This window comes from Lepus europaeus, chromosome 14 (genome assembly GCF_033115175.1).
Source record: "Lepus europaeus isolate LE1 chromosome 14, mLepTim1.pri, whole genome shotgun sequence".
Lineage (NCBI taxonomy): Eukaryota > Metazoa > Chordata > Mammalia > Lagomorpha > Leporidae > Lepus > Lepus europaeus.
The window spans coordinates 26,832,592-26,858,760 of NC_084840.1; the positions used below are offsets into that span (position 1 = coordinate 26,832,592).

A 26,169-nucleotide genomic window follows, 5' to 3' on the forward strand; every position below is an offset into this window, starting at 1 on the left:
CTTTCCAAAGAACCCACTTTTAAATACAGCGGCATTAGGACTGTGCATGCTGCATCCCAGTACCCGTTAACGCAAAATAGGTTGCCATGCTCATCCAAACCCTTATGGAAGTAAGTGTGAGGCCACAGGGATAGAAAGAGCCCTAGCATGCACTGACACTGCCAAAACCATGTCCTTCAGGGATCTCAGACTCACCTAAGGTCCCCTTTCATAGAGGCTCAAGGCACTGCTTTTGCAGGAAGTTCCCGGACCATTCTTCCAAACTCTTGCCCAGATGGGCTCTCCCTTCTTTGCAATAGTCATTCACCACCCTCCTCTACTCCTTTAGTCATCCTGCTCTGGTGTCTGTTTTTAAAAGCTCATACCACTTTCCCAGAATACTCCCAATCAACCTTTATCTTCTCCCATCTGCAACCCCTGTCTCTAGGAAGTCTTCCCTGACTAAGCAGCCAACACAATCTGGCATCCCTCCACACCCACCACTCTCTTCAAAGAGCTTCTCCTTTGTTTGCAAACAATGTAAATCCTGCAACTTATTTATTAGTTTAATCTGTTTTGAACAGACTCTCTAGAAGAACACAGTTATAGGTGATGTCTTCTAAGAGGGAGGGTACGTAACCTCATGTGCACAGGACTGAACGTAGAACAGCAATCGAAGGCTGCTGCTATGGATGTGGCTCTGCAAGCAGTGGCTCAGACTTCGTCTTCAGAACCTGAACTTCTACATCTCCACTGGTGCTGACTGTATGTGCAGCGTTAGCCAGATGCTCCAGCAGTGTTCATTCAACAAAAGCTTACCGAGAGCGGACCCTGAGCCACGCACTGTGTTAAATGCTGGGGTCATGGTCCCATTGAAAGTGATGGACAATTAATTTGGTAGCTCACAATGAACCACCCCCTTTGAGTACACATACTCCTTCTGGACTCTGAACTGGCATGTGATCTTCTTACATTGATAGAATTAGGTAGAAGTGGTCGGGTACCAATTCCAGGCTCACCCCCAAGAAGGCCTGGATGTTTCTTTGGCTGTTTTCAGATTCCTGAGCTACTATGTATGAAGTCCAGCTACTCCACTGGAGAAATCATGTGAAAAGACTTCTTGCACAGGGAGAAGCTGTCAGACTACAAGGAAAGGCAGAGAAGCTCAGCCACCCAGGCTTCCAGCAGAACCCAGCCTCCCACAGACCTAACTGCATGCAACCTAACATGAGTGACCACCAGCGAGACCAGCAGAAGAACCAACAGCTGAGCCCAGCTTTGTTATGGAGTAAATGATAATAACAAAAACCTTCGCGAATCCTGAACACTGGAGATGAATGTATGGCCCTCCAAGGCAGCTTCGAAACACTTTGATAGACCTAATGCTTAGAAATTTAAGAACAAGCAAAGTCACGGTAACAACACGTCTTAGAAAACAACAAACTAGACCACATCAAGTTCTTAGACAAGGATGAACATGTCTCTCTTCCCTAAAATAAACCATAAAATTAAGTCAATTCCAAAAATTACCAACTGAAAAAATATTTTTTTTTGGTATTCCAGGCAAGCAGATGTTAAAGTTCATGTGGGGAAATAAATAAGCAAAACTAGCCAGGAACATTATGGAAAAACGATGATGACAAGTGGAGCAAGAGGATCTAAGCAGAAAATACGGCTATCACGATGCCACAGAGGTTAAAGCTGAATGGCATGGGTATATCTAAAAGAACAGAACAGGAACAAACACCAGTTTTATTAGATGTTATCAGATGAAACTGTGGCCTCTCAAACGTTATTCCCCAGCCGGCGCCGCGGCTCACTAGGCTAATCCTCCGCCTTGCGGCGCCGGCACACCGGGTTCTAGTCCCGGTCGGGGCACCGATCCTGTCCCGGTTGCCCCTCTTCCAGGCCAGCTCTCTGCTGTGGCCAGGGAGTGCAGTGGAGGATGGCCCAAGTGTTTGGGCCCTGCACCCCATGGGAGACCAGGAGAAGCACCTGGCTCCTGCCATCGGATCAGTGCGGTGTGCTGGCCGCAGTGCGCCAACCGCGGCGGCCATTGGAGGGTGAACCAACGGCAAAGGAAGACCTTTCTCTCTGTCTCTCTCTCACTGTCCACTCTGCCTGTCAAAAAAAAAAAAAAAAAGTTATTCCCCATAAAATATTATTATGCAGGGTATTCAGAGAAAACCAAAACACCAGCATTATTCCCATTCAGAAAATCCAGTTCAATCCAATAACTTCAACATTTTTAGGGGGTGATTTTCGCTCTTTGGGGTGACTCAGTATATTTTTCTGATTTACTTGTTTCTCACCATAATGGCCTTTGGGTTTGGGGAAAGAAGGAATGCTGGCGTTATCTGGGAAGATCCTCACACCCTCTCTTGCCCTTTAGTTTCCACTACAATGGCCCAATCCCGCTTCTCTGGCATATCTGGTGATGAGATCTGTGTCCTTGACCACGTGGCTCACTTTAGTGCTCAGTGGCACAGCATGACCCCAGTGGCTTCCTGTCCATGTCTAGACTCACAGGCCCTCAGATGCAGGGCAATTCTGTCACTCTCCCTATTGTCCCCTAAGAGACTGCTAGTCACCTCAGCTGGCTCCTTCCACCATCTTGCACGTGATGTACGGAGATTTCCAAAAGCCTTCTGCTCAGCCAGAGCTACAGTGGCAGGTCCCAAAGTGCTGAACGGTGTCCTTTCCTCTGATGAACGCCAGCACTGCGCGATTTTGCTGTCCTATCAAGGTGGATGGGGGTGCCCTGACAGTGTGCTTCCCGGCTGTGTCTAGAAGGCTCAAAGACCACTGCCCAAAGGGGGTGGGCAGGCTCTGCATCTGAGCTTCCTCCTCTTCCTATTCCCTCAGGACCCCAGGGGCAGAAGCGACAACGTTTCCACATCCCCCTTCTTTCTCAGACTGGCTCTAGAGCTCATCCTCATGGAAAAATGGAACAACAGCTGTTTGTTTATTTTGGTGCAAAAAAATCTGAAATCCATGCATCCATGGGGTCTTCAAAAAGTTCATGGAAAGTACTTATTATGAAAGAAGTATACATGGACTTAAAAATTTTTGCACCAAAATAAACTTAGCTTCTAGATCCATTTCCTATAAACTTTGTAAAATACTCTCATATTTTATTGCAACTGATTTCAGCAAGTAAGTTGATAAGATTATAACTAAACATTTATTTTAAAAGTATTTTTGTATGATTCAGGGCATAAAATAGATTCTTTAAATGCACGTTTTTTAAAAATTTGTTCCTTTAACAGTTCTATAATACACACTATTATTAATGGCCAGTCACCCAGTTTGATGCCCTGTTACAATTACAGTCTTACTTAATCATTTCCTCATCTTTAGGTAATCATTTATCTGGAACTACCAAGAGTAGCAAGAGCTGTAACCTCATGTAGCTAAAACAAATCTGACATTGTTGGTTTGTTTACATGACTTCTTCCAAATCAGACTCAGAAGGAGATATGAAAGAGAAAGGAAGTTCTGTTAGGGGGAAAATGGTTTCTGAGAATTCGGGGGCTCTGATCTGATGCATTAATGAGTGGGGGGAGCCATGGGCTCATGTGAACCTTATATGCCCCATGCAATGAAGCCTCTGGCGGGCAAAACCCTTGAGACAACATCAGGGATAAACTCAAGCCTGGTCCCCTTCGTTGGCCACACCCCGAAGGACTCTCTTCTGCTTCCTCTCGCTCTGGCTTGGGTGACAGCTCAGGGGTCTCCCCAGACCAGAGCCCCCTGCAAGTTAAATCCAGTGTTTCAGAGGATGCTGGGAATGCTAGGGGTGAGGAGGTCACAGCATCCATCACCCAGGCAGTGTTTATTGATGCCTTTGAACTTTTGTTCTCTTTGACTATGAATGACAAAAGAAATGAGGAGTAATTTTAGTAAGGAGGATTTCTAAGGAAGCAATCACTTGTCAAAACGGAAATGTTTTTTTTAAAAGAATTCTTGGGTTGGCTTACAACAACAAAAATAAGTAGTAGTAAATATTAAAATCTGCCAGTAAATCTCAGGAATTTAAGTGTTCCACCAGTTTCCGAAAACAGACAAAATCATTTCTTACAAACAGTGAATTCCACAGAAATTTCCAAACCCAAGTGTTGCCACCTGGTCCCCTCAAGGAGCAGAAGCTTGGTTTACTCTGGCTCCTGATCCCCTCCCTCACTCCCTCTTTGCCCCTTAGGAATCCCCTGTTGCCACTGGGACTGACCACACTTGTGAGTGGGGTCTGGGTCTTGGTTCACACCAGTCTTTCTTAGCACACTATTTGGACTCACTGAGTTGCTGTGGACTAAAAGAAGGCATAATTATGAAAGATCACCTTAAAAATGTTGTTTGGGATGTGGCTGAAAGACCCACGATCTTTCGGGCAGGACCTAGAGGCACCCCACTAGTTGGCCAGACTGTGTTCACCTGCCAGGGTCACCCCCTACTTTCTACACCCTCACAGGCTCAGAAGAGGGCAGACAAGGCACACACAGAATGTGGCGAATCAGAGAGAATTTGCACGCACACCTACTGGAATCTTTTCCCCACTTTTTTTTTTTTTAAATCAGGGAAGGAAATGAAACAAGACACTAAGGTCAAAGCGTCCCCTCTTCTCTTTTTCCTAACCACTCTTCTGGTAGACAGGCTCAGCTTAAATGGCTGTTCCTGTTAAACGGCTCACAAGGAATAAGGGAGCTGTGACCGGACAAAGGCAGCCCACGCACCTGTGCTCTGGGCCCACTCTTCAGCTCTGGCAGCAGAGACTCCGGCATCCTGACTCAGGTGAGTTTCCCAGGGATCTGTCCTCAGTCCTTTAACCTCCCCTCCCCCCCCACTCCACCCCCCGCAATAATGAGCCCATCTGTGAGCTCAAACCATAGCAAATGTGAATGCCACAGGTTACTTAATGCTTGGGATTGTGATCCAGGGGAATGGATAAGTTAGAAATCTGCAACGTCAAGTTATTCATTCATTCAGCTATCATCAGTGGAGGGCCCGGGGGTACAAGAAAGAGAGAGATGGAGCAATGAATTCCGGGAGGATTCTTCAGCCCTGATGCTTCAGTTTAATAGAATTTCCCCAAATCCCTTCATAGAGAATTCCCAAGAACTCTGCAATGGTTCTCCACAAAGTTATTAGTTTTCCTAAATTTTTAAACACAGAGGCTTCATAACAATGTATTACTAAAACCAATGGTCAGGGGAAAGAAGGAAAACACCAAAAGTAAACCGTCAGAACACAGATGTTATCTGAAATACTCTGAGATGATGCAAATGGTGAAGCTGCCTCTTCACTCTCAGTAACATGGAGAGTGGAAGACAATGCATATTCACTTGTCCATGCACAAGTATGAAAATAATTTTTAAATGACCTATTTTTACACAAGTCTTGTATGCACATAATTTAGAAAATAAAATATTGGGCGGCTCACTAGGCTAATCCTCCGCCGTGCGGCGCCGGCACACCGGGTTCTAGTCCCGGTCGGGGCACCGGTCCTGTCCTGGATGCCCCTCTTCCAGGCCAACTCTCTGCTGTGGCCAGGGAGTGCAGTGGAGGATGGCCCAAGTCCTTGGGCCCTGCACCCCATGGGAGACCAGGAGAAGCACCTGGCTCCTGCCTTGGGATCAGCGTGGTGCGCCGGCTGCAGCGCGCCAACCGCGGCGGCCATTGGAGGGTGAACCAACGGCAAAAGGAAGACCTTTCTCTCTGTCTCTCTCTCTCTCACTGTCCACTCTGCCTGTCAAAAAATAAAAAAATAAAAATAAAAAAAAAAATATTGGGCACCAGTGTTGTGGCGTAGCGGGTAAAGCAGCTGCCTGTGATGCCAGAATCCCATACGGGCAACGGTTCGAGGCCCAGCTGCTCCACTTCAATCCAGCCTCCTGCTAATGCCCCTGAGTAAGCAGCAGAGGATGGCCCAAGCGCTTGGGCCCCTGCACCCACATGGGAGACCTGGAAGAAGCTCCTGGCTTCAGCCTAGCTCAGCCCTGGCCATTGTAGCCATTTGGGGAGTAAACCAGCAGATGGATGATATCTGTCTCTCCTCTGTAACTCTGCCTTTCAAATAAGTAAATAAATCTTTTCATCCACGGAGTTCTTTCCCTTGTTACAGCTTTTTTCTGGTACTTACTGAATATCTATATTGTGTGATCTCCTGATTGAGCTATTTTAGAGATTATCCGTTTCACTTGCGATGCATGAAGATTTTACTCCCCAACATTCCATTCCAGGGCCCAGATTCAGGTAGTCACTGTTATAACCATTTTAGTAAGTACTGAGATACAGAAGCTTCCCCAGCACCTCCATCCCTGCCACCCTGGCTGCCCCACCCCCTTCCCAGGTCACCCTGGACCTCTCTAAGACCAGCAGCCACAGGTGCCTCCAGAACCCTACTCCAGGGCTTTGGCCAGTGTTTGACTGCTCTGTGTCCAGGCTGTGTTGGCTGCTAATACACATCCTCTGAGCCTTCCAGTATAACTGCGCCAACTTTGTATTCAATTCAGATTCAGGGTTTTAAAATTTTTCTTTTGAACATTTGAAAGGCAGAGAGACAAAGAGAGAAGGAGAGACAGAGATCTTCCACCCTCTGGTTCACTCTCCACATGGCTGCAATGGCTTGGGCTGGTCCAGGCAGAAGCTAGGAGCCTGGGGACTCCATCTGGGTCACCCATATAGGTAGGAAAACCCAAGTACTTGGGCCATCAGACGCATTAGTAGGGAGTTGGATTGTAAGTGGAGCAGCCAGAACTCAGACTCACACTCCAACATGGGACACTGGCATTGCAACTGTTGCTTAACCTGCTGGGCCACAATGCTGTTCTCTCTCCCATCCCACACCCCAGCTAGTGTTTTTATTATTATTTCTAAATAAGTATTATTCATTGTGGAACTAATTTGTAACTGTGATTATAGTTCTTGTAGGACTTTTACTGTAGTAACTGTCTGATTTTAAAGTTTTGATTTGTTTCTTTAAACATGTAAATAATAACATAAGGTATCTTCTTCGTACAATTTCCCAGGTAAACACATGGGTTGTGGGTTACATTTTCCCCTCCTGAAAATCTCTCTTGGGGCTGGTGTTGTGTTGCAGTACAGCAGGTTTAGCCACCAGCTGCCACACCGGCATCTCATATATGAGTACTGGTTTGTGTCCTAGCTGCTCTGCTTCTGATCCAGCTCCCTGCTAATGCACCTGGAAAGCAGCAGAGGATGGTCCCAGTATTTGGGCCCCTGCCACCCATGTAGGAGACTCCTGGCTCCTGGTTTGGACTGCCCAGCGCTGGCCATTGTGGACATCTGGGAAATGAACCAGTAAATGGAAGATCTCTGCCTCTCTGTTACTGTTTCAAATAAATACATAAAATAAATCTTAAAAAAAAAAAAATCTCTTGTGAGGTCCTATGTATTCTTTTTTTTTTTTTTTTTTGACAGGCAGAGTGGACAGTGAGAGAGAGAGACAGAGAGAAAGGTCTTCCTTTTTGCAGTTGGTTAGTTGGTTCACCCTCCAATGGCTGCCACAGCCAGCGCACCGCACTGATCCGATGGCAGGAGCCAGGTGCTTCTCCTGGTCTCCCATGGGGTGCAGGGCCCAAGCACTTGGGCCATCCTCCACTGCACTCCTGGGCCACAGCAGAGAGCTGGCCTGGAAGAGGGGCAACTGGGATAGAATCCGGCGCCCCGTCTGGGACTAGAACCCGGTGTGCCGGCGCTGCAAGGCGGAGGAGTAGCCTAGTGAGCCGCGGCGCCGGCCACTTTGTATATTTTTAATTACAAAAACCACATTGCTGTTTCCAAATATACACATCTCAAATTGTATCATTAAAACACAGAATGCAAAAAATGCAATAAAGTGGCTTTCTAAGTTTTCTTCGCTGAGAGAGATGTTCTGACAAATCCGAACATTTATAACTGCTAAGACATAATGAGCAAGAGAAGTTACAAATCTTTCACTTCATGATTAGTAAATTCCTCTGAAGGTTATTATAGTCATCAAAAGGGGGAACTGGTAAATCAGATGGCCCAGCCTACACTGCAGGGGTAAAAGACATAATATGAGGTACAACAAGCAATAGGGAAATGTTAGAAGTATGGGCAAGTATAGTTTTCTCAGATTTTTTTTTTTTTTTTTGGACAGGCAGAGAGGACAGTGAAAGAGAAACAGAGAAAGGTCTTCCTTGTGCAGTTGGTTCACCCTCCAATGGCTGGCGCATCATGCTGATCCGAAGGCAGAAGCCAGGTGCTTCTGGTCTCCCATGTGGGTGCAGGGCCCAAGCATTTGGGCCATCCTCCACTGTATTCCCTGGCCACAGCAGAGAGCTGGCCTGGAAGAGGGGCAACCAGGACAGAATCTGGCTCCCGGACTGGGGCTAGAACCTGGGGTGCCGGCGCCACAAGGCGGAGGATTAGCCAATTGAGCCACGGCGCTGGCTCAGATTTCTATCAATGATTATAAATCTTATATAAATATATAAACATCATTAAATGTAAAATAGTTCAGTATAACTGCATTTGTTCTATAGTGACAATTTGCCAATGTATTAATCTGATACATATTTTGAAGTGGATTGATCTATAAAGAAATAGATGAGAAATCCTGAAAAGAAACTATTAGTTCCAAATCAAATTATATTAAAAGGTCTACAGAAAATAAAAGTGTGAGCAGAAAACATAGACTGAATACCAATTTTTATTTCTGAGTGATTCTTACACAGATAATAGTCTTCATTTTCTTATAAAAGCAAAACAAAAACTTCTAAAATTAATCCTACAGATCAAAATTAGCTGAAATGAGAGTAACAGCCAAAGCCAGCTTTGTCATCGGCACATTAATTTGATAAATCAAACTGCATGTTAAAAAAAGGTATCTGCCACTGTGTAGAAATGATTACTTCTCAGCACATAAATAAGGAACATTACATAGCATTTTTTTTTTTTTTAATGTCTATCAGGGAAACACAACAGAATGTGCTGCTTGGGAAATTCCATAAAAGCAGCCAGGCAAGTCAAGAGTTAATGTCATTCAAGGACAATAAAACTTTGCATTCTAAGGCCCACTGATGGGCTCAGTGCTAAGATTAAAAAAATATTTATATGCTTTTCACCTACTACAGATGCAATGGTGAGAAATGAAAACAACATGACATCATATTCCAGAGAATCACTAGGAAAAGAGTTATTTGCTGTTTTAAGTGAAGTCCTGTCCAAACTCTAGACTGTAATCTAAATGTTGACAGTGCCTATTTCCAAATCCTAAAAGAAACAAAAAGAGCTTATGTATCAAGATTAATTTTCTTTGGTCGCAGCGGATACCATTTTCTCTGGGGGCAGTCTTCAGTTCGCTTTCTCTTTAGTACCACATCAGAGGTTTTCCTGGACGCAGTCTCTGGTGGTGTGGTTTCTATTTTTGTTATAAAGCTCTCAGGTTTAGCATCTGATTTCCTACAACAACCAGAAAAGACTTCTTGGTGGACCCTCTGGAGCTGGATAATAGGTTGCATCTTTAAAACTTGGGAAAATCCATCTCCTTGTTCAATTAATGCAGGCAAGGACTTAAAAAAAAGGAATATGTAAAGTTAATCTCAGGTTGAAGTACAAACATACAGAGATGGACACAGCACTCTAGATTTTAATTCTTTGGGTCAATGCTTTTTCTGAGACCTGTGTTTTGTGGGGGTCGTGAATATTCAAATTTGTCAAAATACAAGTTAAGCTGAGGGATTTTAACTAAAAGCTAAGATTAGAAAGATATATTCTATTACTTCAATGCCTGGTAGTAAAACTCTGGAAAAGGGAGAAGTAATAAAATTTTGAATTAAGGATTTATTTTTTTTAAAGATTTATTTGACAAGTAGAGTTACAGACAGTGAAAGAGACAGAGAGAAAGGTCTTCCTTCCATTGGTTCACCCCTCAAGTGGCAGCTACGGCCGGTGCTGCGCCGATCCAAAGCCAGGAGCCAGGTGCTTCCTCCTGGTCTCCCATGCAGGTGCAGGGCCCAAGCACTTGGGGCATCCTCCACCGCCCTCCCGGGCCACAGCAGAGATTGGACTGGAAGAGGAGCAACCAGGACTAGAGCCTGGCGTCGTCCATAGGGACTGCCAGCGCTGCAGGTGGAGGATTAGCCAAGTGAGCCACGGCGCTGGGCCCGAATTAAGGATTTAATTTATTTCAGAATAATGAGTATTTTAGACATCTTAATCACCAAGACCAGGATCAGTGCACTTTGTCTAGTAAAGACTAGACAGTAAACACTTTAGGCTCTGAGTGCTTCCATCTGTCTTAAGAACTCAATTCTGCTGTTATAACACAAAAGAAGTTAGTTATAACACGGAAGATGTAAGTAAAAGAACAAACACAGCTCTGTTCCAATAAAGCTTTATTTACAAAAAAATAGTGGCAGGCTGAATTTTAGACTGGCCCACCACAGTCTGCCAAAATTAAATAAAGAACATGCTATGAGAGATGGATGATCGCCAGAAAATCATGGAATCAATCCAAACAACAAAAAAAGTTTTAAAAAATTAACACTGGGCCGGTGCCATGGCTTAACAGGCTAATCCTCCGCCTTGCGGCGCTGGCACACCGGGTTCTAGTCTCGGTTGGGGCGCCGGATTCTATCCTGGTTGCCCCTCTTCCAGGCCAGCTCTCTGCTATGGCCCAGGAAGGCAGTGGAGGATGGCCCAAGTCCTTGGGCCCTGCACCTGCATGGGAGACCAGGAGAAGCACCTGGCTCCTGGCTTCGGATCAGCGAGATGCGACGGCCGCAGCGGCCATTGGAGGGTGAACCAACGGCAAAAAGGAAGACCTTTCTCTCTCTCTCTCTCACTATCCACTCTGCCTGTCAAAATAAATAAATAAATAAAATAAAATAAAATAAAATAAAATAAAATAAAATATTAACACTGGGGGCCGGTGCTGTGGCACAGCAGGTTAACGCCCTGGCCTGAAGCACCGACATCCCATATGTCCCCCAGTTCTAGTCCCGGCTGCTCCTCTTCCGATTCAGCTTTCTGCTTTGGCCTGGGAAAGCAGTAGAAGATGGCCCCTGTACCCAAGTGGGAGACCCAGAGGAAGCTCCTGGCTCCTGGCTTTGGATAGACACAGTTCTGGCCATTGTGGCCAATTTGGGAGTGAACCAACAGATGGACGATCTCCCTCTCTTTCTCTCTCTCTCTCTCTGTCTGTCTCTCCTTCTCTTTCTGTGTAACTCTGACTTTCAAATAAATAACTAAATCTTTAAAAAAAAAAAGAGAGAGAGAGAGAGAGAGAGAGAGATTGTAGAGCCAGACGTCTGGGGTTTAAATGTTGGCTCGGTTACTTATTTGGAAAATCTACATAGCCTTTTGGTGCCTTATCTTCCTCATCTCTAAAATGAAGAAATATGGTAACAATCTCATAGGGTCAGTGTAAAGATTAAATGAGACTGACTTATAAAAAACACTCAATAAATCTTAGCTGGTATTATTACCCAAAACTGTTTAATGGACTGCTAACACTCATTATCTAAAAATATAACTAATTTTTAAATAAGCCAGGTATACTATCTGGCAAATACATAGTAGTAATAGTGCTTGATAAACATTTAAAAATTACTGTTGCATAATAAATTGATTATAGATTTATCGAAAAGACTACCACAAATTTTTGTTACAGCAGACTAAAACATATATGGAGGTTAAAGCAAATACCTACTCAGACATTCTGCTAATTTTATAAATTTTTAGCATGTAATTTTTACCTTCATTGCTTCACTGATATCCTGAGCTATGATTTCTCTTCTGTGTTTCAAATTTCCCATACGAGAAGCTGCAAAGAAATAACCAAACAGTATTTTAGATTTTTCATCTAATAGAAAATGACAAAAGGCATGCAGATGCTATCTGGACAAAAATCTGTTTAGGATCATTCACCTTGGCATCACCATTCTTAGATTACTTTGTAATCTGTAAAAACAAGTGTACTATTAAATTTACTCAAATTAAAAGACTATACAGACATTAAAATAATAGAGTAAAAGTTCTAAGTATAACAGACAAGATTCTGAGTATTTGCAATATTGTGTGCCCCTAAAACAAAACCCAATCTTCATTCTATATATTATCTACCATTATGTTTAATATCATTGAGCACTATGATCATATTTTTAAATAAATATAAGGTAATACTATTACTTTGGAACTTTTTTTAAAAAGATTTATTTATTTGAAAGGCAGAGTTACAGAGAGAGAGAGGCAGAGGCAGAGGCAGAGAGAGAGGTTTTCCATCTGCCCATTCACTCCCCAGATGGTCGGAACAGTTGAAACTGCGCCAATCCGAACTTAGGAGCCAGGAGCTTCCTCCGGGTCTCCCACGTGGGTCAGGGTTCCAAGGACTTGGGCCATCTTCTACTGCTATTCCAGGCCATAGCAGAGAGCTGGATCAGAAGAGGAGCAGCCGGGACTAGAACTGGCAGCCAAATGGGATGCCGGCACTGCAGGCAGTGGTTTTACCTGCTACACTACAGTGCCAGCCCCTACTCTGGATTTTTTTTTTTAAACCAAAATACACTTGCATTTAGAATATACAATCACATAGTATTGAGGCCACACCTATATAGAATAACACATTGTCAGTAATACGAATTTCTCTTCATTTTTTTTTTTTTTTAAATTTGAGGGGCCAGCACTGTGGCACAGCAGGTTAAAGCCTGCTCCTGGCTCCTGGCTTCAGACTGGCGCAGCTCCGGCCGTTGTGGCCATCTAGGGAGTGAACCAGCAGATGGAAGACATCTCTCTCTGTCTCTATTTCTCTCTGTAACTCTTTTTTTTTTTTTTTTTTTTTTTTTTTTTTTTTTTTTGACAGGCAGAATGGACAGTGAGAGAAAGAGAGACAGAGAGAAAGGTCTTCCTTTTGCCGTTGGTTCACCCTCCAATGGCCGCCACGGCCAGCACGCTGCGGCCAGCGCATGGCGCTGATCCGAAGCCAGGAGCCAGGTGCTTCTCCTGGCCTCCCATGCGGGCGCAGGGCCCAAGCACTTGGGCCATCCTCCACTGCACTCCCTGGCCACAGCAGAGAGCTGGCCTGGAAGAGGGGCAACCGAGACAATCCGGTGCCCCGACCGGGACTAGAACCCAGTGTGCCGGCGCCGCAAGGCGGAGGATTAGCCTATTGAGCCACGGCGCCGGCCTCTGTAACTCTTTCAAATAAATAAAATAAATCTGTAAAAAAAATTATTTGATCATTTATTTATTTATTTGAGAGGGAGAGTTACAGAGAGAGAGAGCCAGAAGTCTTCCATCCACTGGTTCACTCCCCAAATGGCAGCAACAGCCAGAACTGGGTTGATCGAAAGCCAGGAGCCAGGAGCTTCTTCCAGGTCTCCTACATGGGTGCAGGGGCCCAAGGACTTGGGCCATCTTCTACTGCTTTCCCAGGCCAGGAAATTGATGGGAAGAGGAGCAGCAGGAAAAGGAACCGATGCCCATATGGGATGCCAGCGCTGCAGGTAGAGGATTAGCCCTCCACACCACAGTGCAGGCCCTTTTCTCTTGATGCTCTTTTGAGTTTAAAAAAAAAAAATTTTTTTTTGAAAGGCAGAAGGAAAGAGAGACAGAGACAGAGATGGAGAAAGTATTTCCCACTTTTTTTTGTCTACTCCCCAAATGACTACAACAACCAGGGCTAGGCCAAGGCTGGGACCAGAAACACAAAGCAGGTCTTTCACATGAGTAGCATAAATTCAATGACTGAATCATTACAGCTCATTCCTAGGGTCTGTATTAGTGGGAAGCTGGAGTCAGAAGCCCAGGTGGATATCAAATCCAGGTGCTTCCATATAAGACTCAAGTGTCCTAACTGGCATTTTAAGCGCTAGGCTAACATTGGTTCCTTTTCTGGTTCTTTTTTTTTTTTTTTTTTTTTGACAGGCAGAGTGGACAGTGAGAGAGAGAGAGAGAGAAAGGTCTTCCTTTTGCCATTGGTTCACCCTCCAAAGGCCGCCGTGGTAGGCGCGCTGCGGCCGGCGCACTGCGCTGATCCGATGGCAGGAGCCAGGTACTTATCCTGGTCTCCCATGGGGTGCAGGGCCCAAGCACTTGGGCCATCCTCCACTGCACTCCCTGGCCACAGCAGAGAGCTAGCCTGGAAGAGGGGCAACCGGGACAGGATCGATGCCTCGACCGGGACTAGAACCCGGTGTGCCGGCGCCGCAAGGCGGAGGATTAGCCTAGTGAGCCACGGCGCTGGCCCCTTTTCTGGTTCTTAATAAATTTTTTCCTCCTAATCTTTGTTGTAAATGTTCACAGCTACTCCGTAACACATAAACAGATATTCACTGATCTGAAGCATAAACACCTTGGTAAAACTAAAAAAAAAAAAAAAAAAAAAAAAAAAAAAAAAAAAAAAAAAAAAACCTGGAGATAAGAAAAATCATTCCAGTATGAAATCAGCTACAAATTAGTTCTTAAAAGAGTAATTATTATTAGAAATTCAGTCAAACAAAGCACATAACTATGTTAGGAGGGCCACAACTTCACTGGCTTCACTAGATTGGCAAATAAGCTAGGCAAATAATTTTTTTGACAGTTGCTATTTTTCTTTTCTGATTTTTTAAAGCTCATCTCAAAAAAGACCATTTAGGGAGAAAAAATAATAGCAAAAGCAACTAACTGAAAGAAAGAGGCTACTCAGGAGAATGGCAACAGGAACATGACGGTCCCAGGAAAAGCCCTCTAACATTGTTTTTGGGTACCGGGCTCCTGCTATATCATGCCATCTTGAGACTTCATTCAACTGAGTTCCTGTGGAGCAGTTAGGAAGCTATCACCAGCCCTGCATACCAGCCAGGTGGTCCTAGCTACTCTCCCATGACTGGGGAAGCCTTTGGGCAACCCACTCTGAGCAGCCCTATCCACCAAGGTCACTGGGATCAGAGATGCAGCCTAATCACTCACTGTCCCGGGAAGCAGCTAGTCAGTTCTGCCCACATTCCCACTGCCCTAGAAGCAGCACAGCTGCCTTCCTCACCTACCTCTGCCCTGGGAATGGCTGAGTAGCTCATCTTGAGTGAGCTGGCCCAAGAGGTCCCAGGTCAAATGGCCCCAACCACCCATGCATGATTCCAGGAAGTAACTAAGCAGCCTGCCATGAGCAAATGGGCCCACAGAAGCCCCTGAAAAACATTTGGGCAGTTCTTCACACCCATTCACAATTCCAGGAAGGAGCCAGGCATTCTACCCTGAGATCAGGCAATGGAGGCCTCTCAGTCATCTATCCAGTTCTTGGACACTGACAGGCACCCTCTTTGGCCCACTGGGCAGCCCTCAGACACCGACAGATGCTCTGACTTACTAGTGGGCCCACTGCACTGCATCCACCTGTGACCAGTGGTGTGGGCCCATCCCCACAGAGCCCTCAGACACTGGTGGGTGTCATGCCTCTGCTGTGCTTCCAGCCACACCTTGCCTGCATAGATCAGTAAGACCTGCCTCAGTGTGACCTGCAGAAATTCATGGGCATCCCACACCTACAGCTACTAGCAACTCCACCCCACCTCAGAGAGCTGTACCACACTGAGAGCAGGCATCACTAATGTTAGTTAAGCTGGAGTAGCTACACAAATACTACATTTAGACACCCACCTGAAATCAAAACCAATATAGCCTATCCAACAGATACTCTAGGACACCTCGCCAGGAGAAAGCATTTACTACAAAAATCATCCTGTAAAACTGGTAGAGGCAACATATCTACCATATGTACAAATATCAACATAAGGACACAAGAAGTGTGAAAGATCAAGGTACAATGATAACTCCAAAGCAACATAATAACTCTCTAGCAACAAACCCCAAAGAGAAGCAAATCATCAAGCTGCCTGAAAACAAATTCAAAATAATGGTTTTTATAAAACCTCAATGAGATACAAGAGAATAACAGGCAGGCAATTCAATGAAATTGGAAGACAACTCACAATATGAATGATAAATTCAACAAAGAGATCACAAAAAAAGAACCAAACAAATCTTGGACCTAAGTAATTTAATAAATGAAATAAAAAAAATACAGTTGAGAACCCTAGCAGCAGACTAGATTAAGAACAAAGACTCTGAGTCTTTAGACAAGTCTTTAAAAATGACCCAGACGGCAGTTGGCGCTATGGCGCAGCAGGTTAAAGCCCAGGCCTGAAGCACCAGCATCCCATATGGCCGCTGGTTTGAGTCCTGGCTGCTCCACTTCTGATCCAGCTCTCTGCTACGGCCTGGGAAAGCAGTAGAAGATAGCCCAAGTCCTTGGGCCCTGTACCCGCATGGGAGAAGGAGAGGCACCTGGCTCCTGGTTTCAGATCAGCGTGGTGTGCCGGCTGCGCTGCGGCCATTAGGGGGAAAACCAACGGAAAAGGAAGACCTTTCTGTCTGTCTGCCTCTCTCTCACTGTCCACTCTGAATGTCAAAAAAAAAAAAATTTCTTGAGGAGAGGGTGCTGTGGCCCAGGAAGTTAAGCTGCTGCTTGAGATGCCTGCATCCCATATGGGAGTGCCTGGAACTGAGGCCACCTCCACATCTTGCAGCAGATGAGCCACCCACGTGGGGGATCTGGTTGGAATTACTGGATCCTGGATTTGGCCTGGTCCAGTTCTGGCTACGGCAGCCATTTGGGGAGTGAAGCAATGGATGGAAGTTCATTTGTTCTCTCTTTCTCTGCCTTTCAAATAAATAACCATGAATAAATACTTTTTTAAATTTCCTGAAACAAGTTGGGCTTAGAATAGAGAAATATGGGAGCAAGTCCTAGATCGCTTGCTGACAATAGCAATATTACATGAATACTTAGCAAACCGTTTCAACCATTAGATAACAACTTAAGAAAACATTTACCAGAAGGTCCAATGCCTTCTATAAATTTTAAGAATCATGTATTTGAAAACACCTCTTAAATATCTAACATGGTGTAGTTTGTTTAGCCAGTAAACTTAAGCACAACCATATAAAATGTTTTTAGTTTCTTTCTACCAACACGTTTAAAACATATGATACACAGATTCAGGTCACACAAATTAAAATGTATCTTTGATTGATTTTAGCAGCTTAAATTTATGGACAATCTTATCTATAAGCCATTTAAAATAAAACTCTTAATAAAATTTCCCCATGTGGACATACAATATGTACACACATATAACATAGCATAATAGACCAATATAGCAATTTTAATAATAGCTTTTAAAATCTTTAACTCTTTTTGTAGATTGCCAATTGATTTGAATTGCTTTTTGTTTTTAGTAACCTCAGTTCACCATACTTTCTCTCAGTTGGTACTGTTAATACATTATTGGCTTCATCTGTTTACAGAGCCATCCCGAAGTACTGAATACAATAAAAGTGGCTGGAAAAAGTCCATAGGAACCTATAGGAGGACAGCTAAACACAGAACCAACAACTCTTTAGTTTTATGAGCAGCACATCATATATAACTATGGATGACAAAAGACTTTAAGTCGCCATGTTTAAAATTATAAACTCATCAACCAACAAGAGGCACTTGCTTACTTCACAGTATTTTTGAAAGCACCTGTAGGATTTTACAAGTATTTAACCCTTTAGGCCTCTGGGGCTTTCTCATTAAGATAACTATCATGTCTAGTAACACAAGATCATTAGACTTTTTAATTCTCAAACATTTGTATTAATAGCATATTTCTCTATTCTAAGCCCAACTTGTTCTTTCATTTCTCTATTCTCTTCAAGGTAGGAAACTAATTCTATTATGAAGGAATCTGTAGGACGCACAATTTAATCTTTAGACCTTATAAAAGAGATGGCTAACATTTTTCTGTAATAGCATAGCCAAAATAAGAACTTAAATAATAATCTCATAGCTAGATTCACTTCGCCATCAGCGAAGTATACAGTAAGTAGAAAAAACCTCCCTTTCAGATCAAAGGGAAAGAAAGTTTTAAAGTGAGAATATAATTTTCCTCATGGGCATTGTCTACCTTAGAAAAACTACTACAGAACATGCCTGTGACTATAGACTTGTAGTTCAGGCCACCGAAGATTAGAGATGGGACACGGGCACTCCCTTGACTTGCATCCTCTGGTCTGCTTTAACACAAACCAGGAGGAAACCAAAGCTAGGCATCAGAAGCAATGGGTGGCAGGCCTATTAATGGCTGATCTGTACAGTGATCTGCCCTCAAGGAGACCCAACAGGCCAGTCCACTGCAGTGGCTTTCAATGTGGTAAGCCTGGGCTTCAGCAGAAGTCAGCTTGTGAAGAGCCCTGGCAGCTATGCCAAGAGTTGGATCACTGGAAATGGACCTGCCCTGGAGTTGAAGGATGCCCAGGTCAGAGCCACAGATCTTATTGGCTCTAAGCTGAAAAGCCCTTCACTCAGCCCAACTTCCAAAGTGACCACTGCAGCTGAGGGGATGGTCAAGTAGGGTCAGCAACATTGCAGGCAGAACTGTAAATTTCTTGTTAGAGATGCCCCCTGCCTTTACCTGGCCAACTCTCCTTCCAGGCCAGCCAAGTAATGAAAGTCAACGGAGTGCCTTCCCCTAGGAGGTTCACACCTCCCTTAGGTATATCCTAGGATATACCCCATGTGAAGAGATAGATAAGCCTGGGCCTCTGAATTTACAAGGCCTAAAGCCCACCAGATTATTATCAGGCCCCTTCTATCAGGTTCTATTTGCCTCTCAATCAGAAAAATTACTTGTAGCTTAGACAGCACCTTTCTTAGCTCCTCTAATAATGACTCGGTCCTTTGTTCTAGGCTCTGTCTAGTGCACTTGGGCCTCATTCCTTTGTAATCATAACCTCTACTCTACCACGAATGGCTCTACTCCCAACCTGGGTGTACTGATGGTCCTCTTCCCCACTTAATGCTGTATAATTGTTCAAACCTGGTAAATGCCACTCTTAGGATCATTGGTTACTATCCTCACTCTGTCTTTTATGACCTTGTCTAAATATGATCAGAGTCGGCAAACTTGGAAGGCTTCCATAGCCTTGGCAACTCATGACGACAGCCTAGGGTGGTTACTGGCACCATAAACTAGAGTGTCAATTTGTTGGGTCAACAACAGGAGCCACTGTGCACTTGCTCCTCATGTGGGATCTCTGTCCTTAATGTGCTGTCCATTGTGATTTAATGCTATAACTAGTACTCAAACAGTATGTTTCACTTTGTGTTTCTATGTGGGTGCAAACTGTTGAAATCTTTATACTAAATTGATCTTCTGTATATAAAGAGAATTGAAAATGAATCTTGATGCAAATGGAAGGGGAGAGGGAGCGGGAGAGGGGAGGGTTGCGGGTGGGAGGGAAGTTATGGGAGGGGGAAGCCATTGTAATCCATAAGCTGTACACTGGAAATTTATATTCATTAAATAAAAGTTAAAAAAAAATTTCCTGAAACAACTGAAAATGGAAATATAGCCTACCAAAATTTATGTTATATAGCAAAAGCAGTACCAACAGAAGTTTACAACAATAATTTCTTACATAAAATTTTTTTCAAATAAGCTAATAATGTAACTCAAAGATCTAGAAAAACAACAAACCAGACTCTAAACTCTAAAAGGAAATAACAATATAAATGAATGATGTGGATTAAAAAAGATCAATGAAACAGACTGTGCTTTTTTGAAAAGATAAACAAAACTGACAAATCCTTAACTCAGTTAACCAAGAAAAGAAAGAGAAGATCCAAATAAAAACAGAGATGAAAAAGGAGATATTGTAACTGATACTACAAAAGATTACTGGAAACTATTAGGAACAACTATATGCCAACAACCTGGAAAACCTACACGAAATGAATAAATGTATGTATACACATAATCTATCAAGACTGAACCAATGCAACATAGTAAACCAACAGACCAATAACAAGTAATGAATGAATTGGTGAGGGGGGAGGGTCGGTGTTGTAAAGCTTCAGGCTGCGACAACAGCATCCCATATGAGTGCTGGTTTGAGAGCCAGTAGCTCCACTTCTGATCCAGATCCCTGATAATGCACTTAGGAAGACAGTGGAAAATGGTCCAAATATATGGGCCCCTGCCACCTGTGTGGGAGACTTGGCTAGAGTTACAGGCTCCTAGCTTTGACCTGGCCCAACCCCAACTGGTTTGGTCATTTGGGAAGTAAACCAGCAGATGGAAGATCTCTTTCTGTTTCTCTGTAACTCTGCCTTTCAAATAAATAAATAAATCTTAAAAAAAAAAAAAAGTCAGTAATAAAAAGTCTCCAAACAGGGGGCTTCTATCCTGAATTCTTCCAAACCTTTAAAGAACAAACACCAATTCCCCTTAAGCTAGTACAAAGAACTAAAAGGGATGGATGGAACCCTTTCTAACTCATTCTACAAGGCCAGCTTTACACTGACACCAAAATGAATAAGGACTCACCAAAAAACAAAAGACCCATATCCCTGATGAACACAGATTGCAAAAATTCTCAACAAAATACTAGCAAATTGAATACAAGCCCATCAAAAAAATTACCCTAGAAATTTACCCTAGGGATGCAAGGATGGTTCAATATATATAGACTAATAAGTATAATACATCATACCAACAGAATGAAGGATAAACACAACAGATCACCTAATAGGTACAGAAAAAGTATTCAATAATATGCAGCAGGGGCCAGCACTGTGGTTTAATGGATAAAGCTGCCACCTGCAGTACCAGCATCCCATATGGGCACCAGTTCAAGTCCCGACTGCTCCACTTCCAATCCAGCTCTCTGCTGTGGCCTGAGAAAGCAGTAGAAGATGGCCTAAGTGCTTGGGCCCCTGCACCCGCATGGAAAGACCCAGAGGAAGCTCCTGGTGCCTGGCTTTGGATGGGCACATTTCCATCTGTTGCGGCCAATTGGGGAGTCAGCCAACAGATGAAGGACTGTGGTGAAATGAGGTGAAAAGGTCATATCAAAATGGCCACTGAGGTGAAAAGTTCATGCCAAGATGGCCACTGAGGTGAAAAGGTCATGCCAAGATGGCTGCTGACAACAGAAACTGCCTGGCAACAGGCTGTGATTGGATGGCTTCGGAAACCACATGACAACAGAGGAAACCACATGACACCAGAGCCTGACTGATGGCAGGCTGTGATTGGATGGTTTCAGAAACTGCCTGGCAACAAGAGCCTGACTAGCAACAGGCTGTGATTGGATGGCTTTGGAAACTGCCTGGCAACAGGCTGTGATTGGTTGGGGCATAGACTGCCCCTTGACTGGATTGGCTGGTCTTGACTATATAAGCTGTTGTACTAACTGAAATAAATGAGTCTGCGGGCTACTTGCCTCAAGCCTGCTTTCACTCAACTCCTGAGGTCTGTGTGGTGACTCGGTGCCTCTTGCCCCCACCATCCTCCTCCTCTCAAAAACGAATCCACTGCAACATTGTTGAGAAATCAACTGCAACAGAAGACCTCTCTCTCTCTCTGCCTCTTCTCCTTCTCTGACTTTCAAATAAATAAATCTTTAAAATAATAATAATAATAATAATAATAATAGTAATATGCAGCAACCCTCTACGATAAAACTCTCTCAGAACAGTAGGTTCAGAAGGAATGTACCTCAACAGAGTAAAGGCATGTATGACAATCTCATAGCCAACACTATACTGAATGAAGAAAAGCTGAAATTGCTTCCACTAAGATCGGGAACAAGACAAGGAGGCCCATTTTCACCTCACTTATTTGATATAGTATTGTAAGCCTTAGAGCAAGAAGACAAGAGAAATAGAAGGCATCCAAATTGGAAAGGAGTAGGTCAAATTATTGTTGTATGCAAATAAAATTATCTTTCTTTTTACATAGAAAAAACTAAAGACTCCACACACACACACACACAAAAAAAAACACTGTTAGGTAACAGGTTCTGTTAGGTTGCAGAATACAAAATCAACATACAAAAATCAGTATATTTTTTAGACACCAATAATGAAATTAGTGACAAAGAAATCAAGAAAGCAATCCTATCCAAAATAGCTAACCAAAACAAAATACAAACAAATGAACAAAACCTTTGGAATAAATTTAATTAAGGAAGTGAATGATCTCTACAAAAAAATTATAAAATGCTGAAGAAAAAAATTGAGGACACCAAAAATGAAAGACACCCCACATTCAAGGATGGGAGAATTAACATTGTTAAGTGTCCATTCTAATCAAAAAGATCTACAGATTAAGGCAATTTCTATTAAAATACCAGTGACATGGGGTGGGCATTTGACACAGTAGTTAAGTCTCCACTTGGGGTGCCTGCATCCCATTTCAGAATGCATGGGCCTAGTTCTGGCTTTGCTTTCAATATCAGCATCTTGCTTATGCATTCTCTGGCAGGCAGTAAGTGATGCTTCTATTACCTGAGTTCCTTGTCACCTATGTGACAGCCAGGGCTCCTGGCTTTAGGCTGGTTTGGTCTTGGCTGATGCAGGCATTTGGGGAAATGAACTAACAGATGGAAGATCTTTGTCTCTTTGGCTTCCAAATAAAATGAAAATAAATTTTTAAAAAATTTTAAAGTGACAATCTTCAGGGGACAATGCTATGGCAAAGTGGGTTAAGTCACCACCTGCAGTGCTGGCATCCCATATGGGTGCCAGTTGCTCCACTGTCAATTCAGCTCCCTGCTGATGTGCCTGGGAAGGCAACAGAGGCTGGCCCACATCCTTGGGACCCTGAATCCATATGGAAGACCCGGAAGAAGCTCCTGGCTTCAGTCTGACCCAGTCCAGCTTTTGTGGCCATTGGGGAGTGAACCAGCTGATGGAAGACCTCTCTTTCACTCTCTCTGTAATTCTGCCTTTCAAATAAATAAAAATAAATCTTTCAAAAAAAAAATGACAATCTTCAAAGAAATAAATTCCCCTAAAACTTGTAGAAAACCACAAAAGACCCCAAATAGCCAAAGCAATCCTGAGTAATAAGACAAAAGCTAAAGGCATTACAACATCCAATTTCAAAATATATTAGGCCGGCGCCGCGGCTCACTAGGCTAATCCTCCGCCTTGCGGCGCCGGCACACCGGGTTCTAGTCCCGGTCGGGGCACCGATCCTGTCCCGGTTGCCCCTCTTCCAGGCCAGCTCTCTGCTGTGGCTAGGGAGTGCAGTGGAGGATGGCCCAAGTCCTTGGGCCCTGCACCCCATGGGAGACCAGGAGAAGCACCTGGCTCCTGCCATCGGATCAGCGCGGTGCGCCGGCCGCAGCGTACCAGCTGCGGTGGCCATTGGAGGGTGAACCAACGGCAAAAGGAAGACCTTTCTCTCTGTCTCTCTCTCACTGTCCATTCTGCTTGTCCAAAAAAAAAAAAAAAAAAATATATATATATATATATATATATATATATATATACACACACACACACTACAAACCTATACTAACCAAAATAGCATGGTACTGGCATAAAGGCAAACACAAAGATCCATGGGACAGAATAGAAAACCCAAAAATAAATCCACATATTTACAACCAATTGATTTTCAACACAGACAGTAAGAAAACACTTTAGAGAAAGTCTCTTTAATAAATTATGCCAGGAAAATTGGATATCCATATGCAGAAGATAGAAACTACACCCATATCTCTCATCATTCACAAAAATCAATTCAAAATGGATCAAGGACTTGAACAAGACTCCAGAACAATGAAACCAAGAGAAGAACACATAGAGGAAATGCTTCAGAACATTTTTCAAGGCAAAGGTTGTTTTGGATATGACCCCGAAAGCATAAAAACAGAAGTAAAAGTTGACAAATGAGGTTATAAACCAGAAAGTTTCTGCACAACCAAATAAACAATCAATAGTTAAAAGATAATCTACAGAATGGGAGAAAATATTTGCAAAGTATTCATCTGATAAGAAATTAACATACAGAATATATAGGAAACTGAAATAACATAACAGCAAAAAATTCCCAAATAATCTAATTTAAAAATGGGCAAATGACCTATATAGGCATTTCTCAAAAGATGACATGGAGGGGCCATCGCTGTGGTGTAGCAGGTAAAGCCACCACCTACAATGTCAGAATCCCAAAGGGTCCCTGGTTCAAGTCCCAGGTACTCGACTTCCTATCCAACTCTCTGCTATGGCCTGGGAAAGCAGTAGAAGATGGCCCAAGTCCTTGGGACCCTGCACCCATGTGGGAGACCTAGAAGAAGCTCCTGGTTCCTGGCTCCAGATCTCAGCACAACTCCAGCCATTGCACCCAACTAGAGAGTAAACCAGTAGATGGAAGACCTCTCTCTCTTTCTCTCTCTCTTTTTCTCTCTTTCTCTCTCTGCCTCTCCTTCTCTCTGTGTGTAACTATGACTTCCAAATAAGCAAATCTTAAAAAAAAAAAGATGAGATGGAAAGGGTCTACAAATATATGAAAAAAAAAAAGCTCAATATCACTAATCACCAGCTAGTTGGAATGGTTATTATAAAAAAGACAAAAATAAATGATGGTAAGGATGTGGAGAAAGGCAAACTCTCATATGTTATTGGAGGGAATATAAAACAATATAGTCCTATGGGAAACAGTATGGAGGTTCCTCAAAATATTGGAAATAAAACTTCCATATGATCCAGCAATCCCACTACTAGGTATATACCTATATGTAAAAGAAATATCTGTACTCCCATGTTCTTTGCAACACTACTCACAATAGGCAAGATTTGGAATCAACCCAGGTATCCACTGATGGATGAATGGATAAGAAAATGTGGTATATTAATACAATGAAGTATTATTCAGCCATGAAAAATGAATGATACTCTGTTGTGTGCAGCAATATGGACAAAACTAGAAGGCATTATATTAATTGAAATAAACCAGGCACAAAGAGACAATTACCACATGTTCCTACATAAATGTGGAAGCTACGAAGTTGATTTCAAAGATATAGAGAGCAGAATAAAGGATATCAGAGCCTAGAAAGGGTGACAGGAATAGGTGATGGAGAGAAGATGGCTAAAAGGTAAGAGGGGTGCAGTTAGCAGGAGAAATAATTTCCAGTGTTCTATAGCATAATGTTGATTGACAACAATTATTTCCAAATACCTAGAAGAAAGGATTTTGAATGTTTCCAAAAGATATAAATGATAAATGTCTCAAGTCTCAGGCCAATAACTGATTTGATCAGTATACACTGTATACATGTACTATCACTCTGTGCCCTGCAAATATGTATAATCATGATATCAGTTAAAATAAAATATAATTAAAATTTTTCATTAATAAAAATAATTAAATTATAATATATCAATTTTTTAAAAAACAGCAAAAAGGAACCAAACATAAATGATGGAGCATAAAATCACAGTAACTGAAATGAAAAATTCACTAGAGGGATTCAACAGCAGATTTGAGGAGACAGAAGAAATAATCTGTGGACTTAAAGATAGGTCAAATGAATTATCCATTCTGAGGGTTAGAAAAGAAGAAGAATGAAAGCAAAAATAAATAAGAACCTAAGAGACTGCAGGTACCAGCAAGCACACTAATATGTATATAATAGGAATCTCAAAAGAAGAGACTATTTAAAGACATAATGGCTGATAACTTCCCAATTTTTAAAAAAGATTTATTTATTTATTTGAAAGTCAGAGTTAAACAGAGAAAGAGGGAGAGGCAGAGAGAGGGGGAGGGGTCTTCCACTTTCCGGTTCACTCCCCAGATGGCCGCAATCGCTTAAGCTGTGCTGATAAGCAGCCAAGAGCTTCTTCTGGGTCTCTCATGTGAGTGCAGGGGCCCAAACACTTGTGCCATCTTCCACCTCCCTTCCAGGCCATAGCAGAGAGCTGGATTTGAAGAAGAACAGCCGGGACTCAAACCGGTACCCATGTGGCATGCCTGCACAGCAGGCAGCGGCTTTATGCACTATGTCACAGCGCCAGCCCCAACCCCTCAAATTTCATACATGACTCTACACATCCAAGAAGCTCAACAAATTCCAAAGAGAATAAGCAGAAAGAGTCACATCAAGATACAGAATAATCAGACTGCTAAAAGTCAAAAAACAGAGCATCTTGAAAGCAACAAGTGATTCATTATCTACAAGGAAATCCTCAGAAATATTAATGTCTCATTAGAAACTATGAAGAACAGAAAACAGTGAGATGTTACATAAAAATATGCCAATCAAGAATTTGATATTAGGCAAAAATACCCTTTAAAAATGGAGAGGAATTAGGACATTTCCAACAAG

The 26,169-nt window shown here is 43.0% G+C and overlaps 1 protein-coding gene across 1 annotated transcript in view; it reads right to left on the reverse strand.

Moving 5' to 3' along the window:
- Positions 1-8,663: 8,663 nt before the first annotated feature.
- Positions 8,664-26,169, reverse strand: part of NSL1 (NSL1 component of MIS12 kinetochore complex) — a 47,869-nt gene continuing 30,363 nt past the window's right edge. Inside the window, exons 5-6 of the mRNA XM_062211323.1 lie at positions 11,721-11,788; positions 8,664-9,533 (exon numbers count right to left, since the gene is read on the reverse strand). Coding sequence (XP_062067307.1) covers positions 9,255-9,533; positions 11,721-11,788 — 347 coding nt within the window. The 3' untranslated portion in view covers positions 8,664-9,254. The remainder of the gene's footprint in view (positions 9,534-11,720; positions 11,789-26,169) is intronic.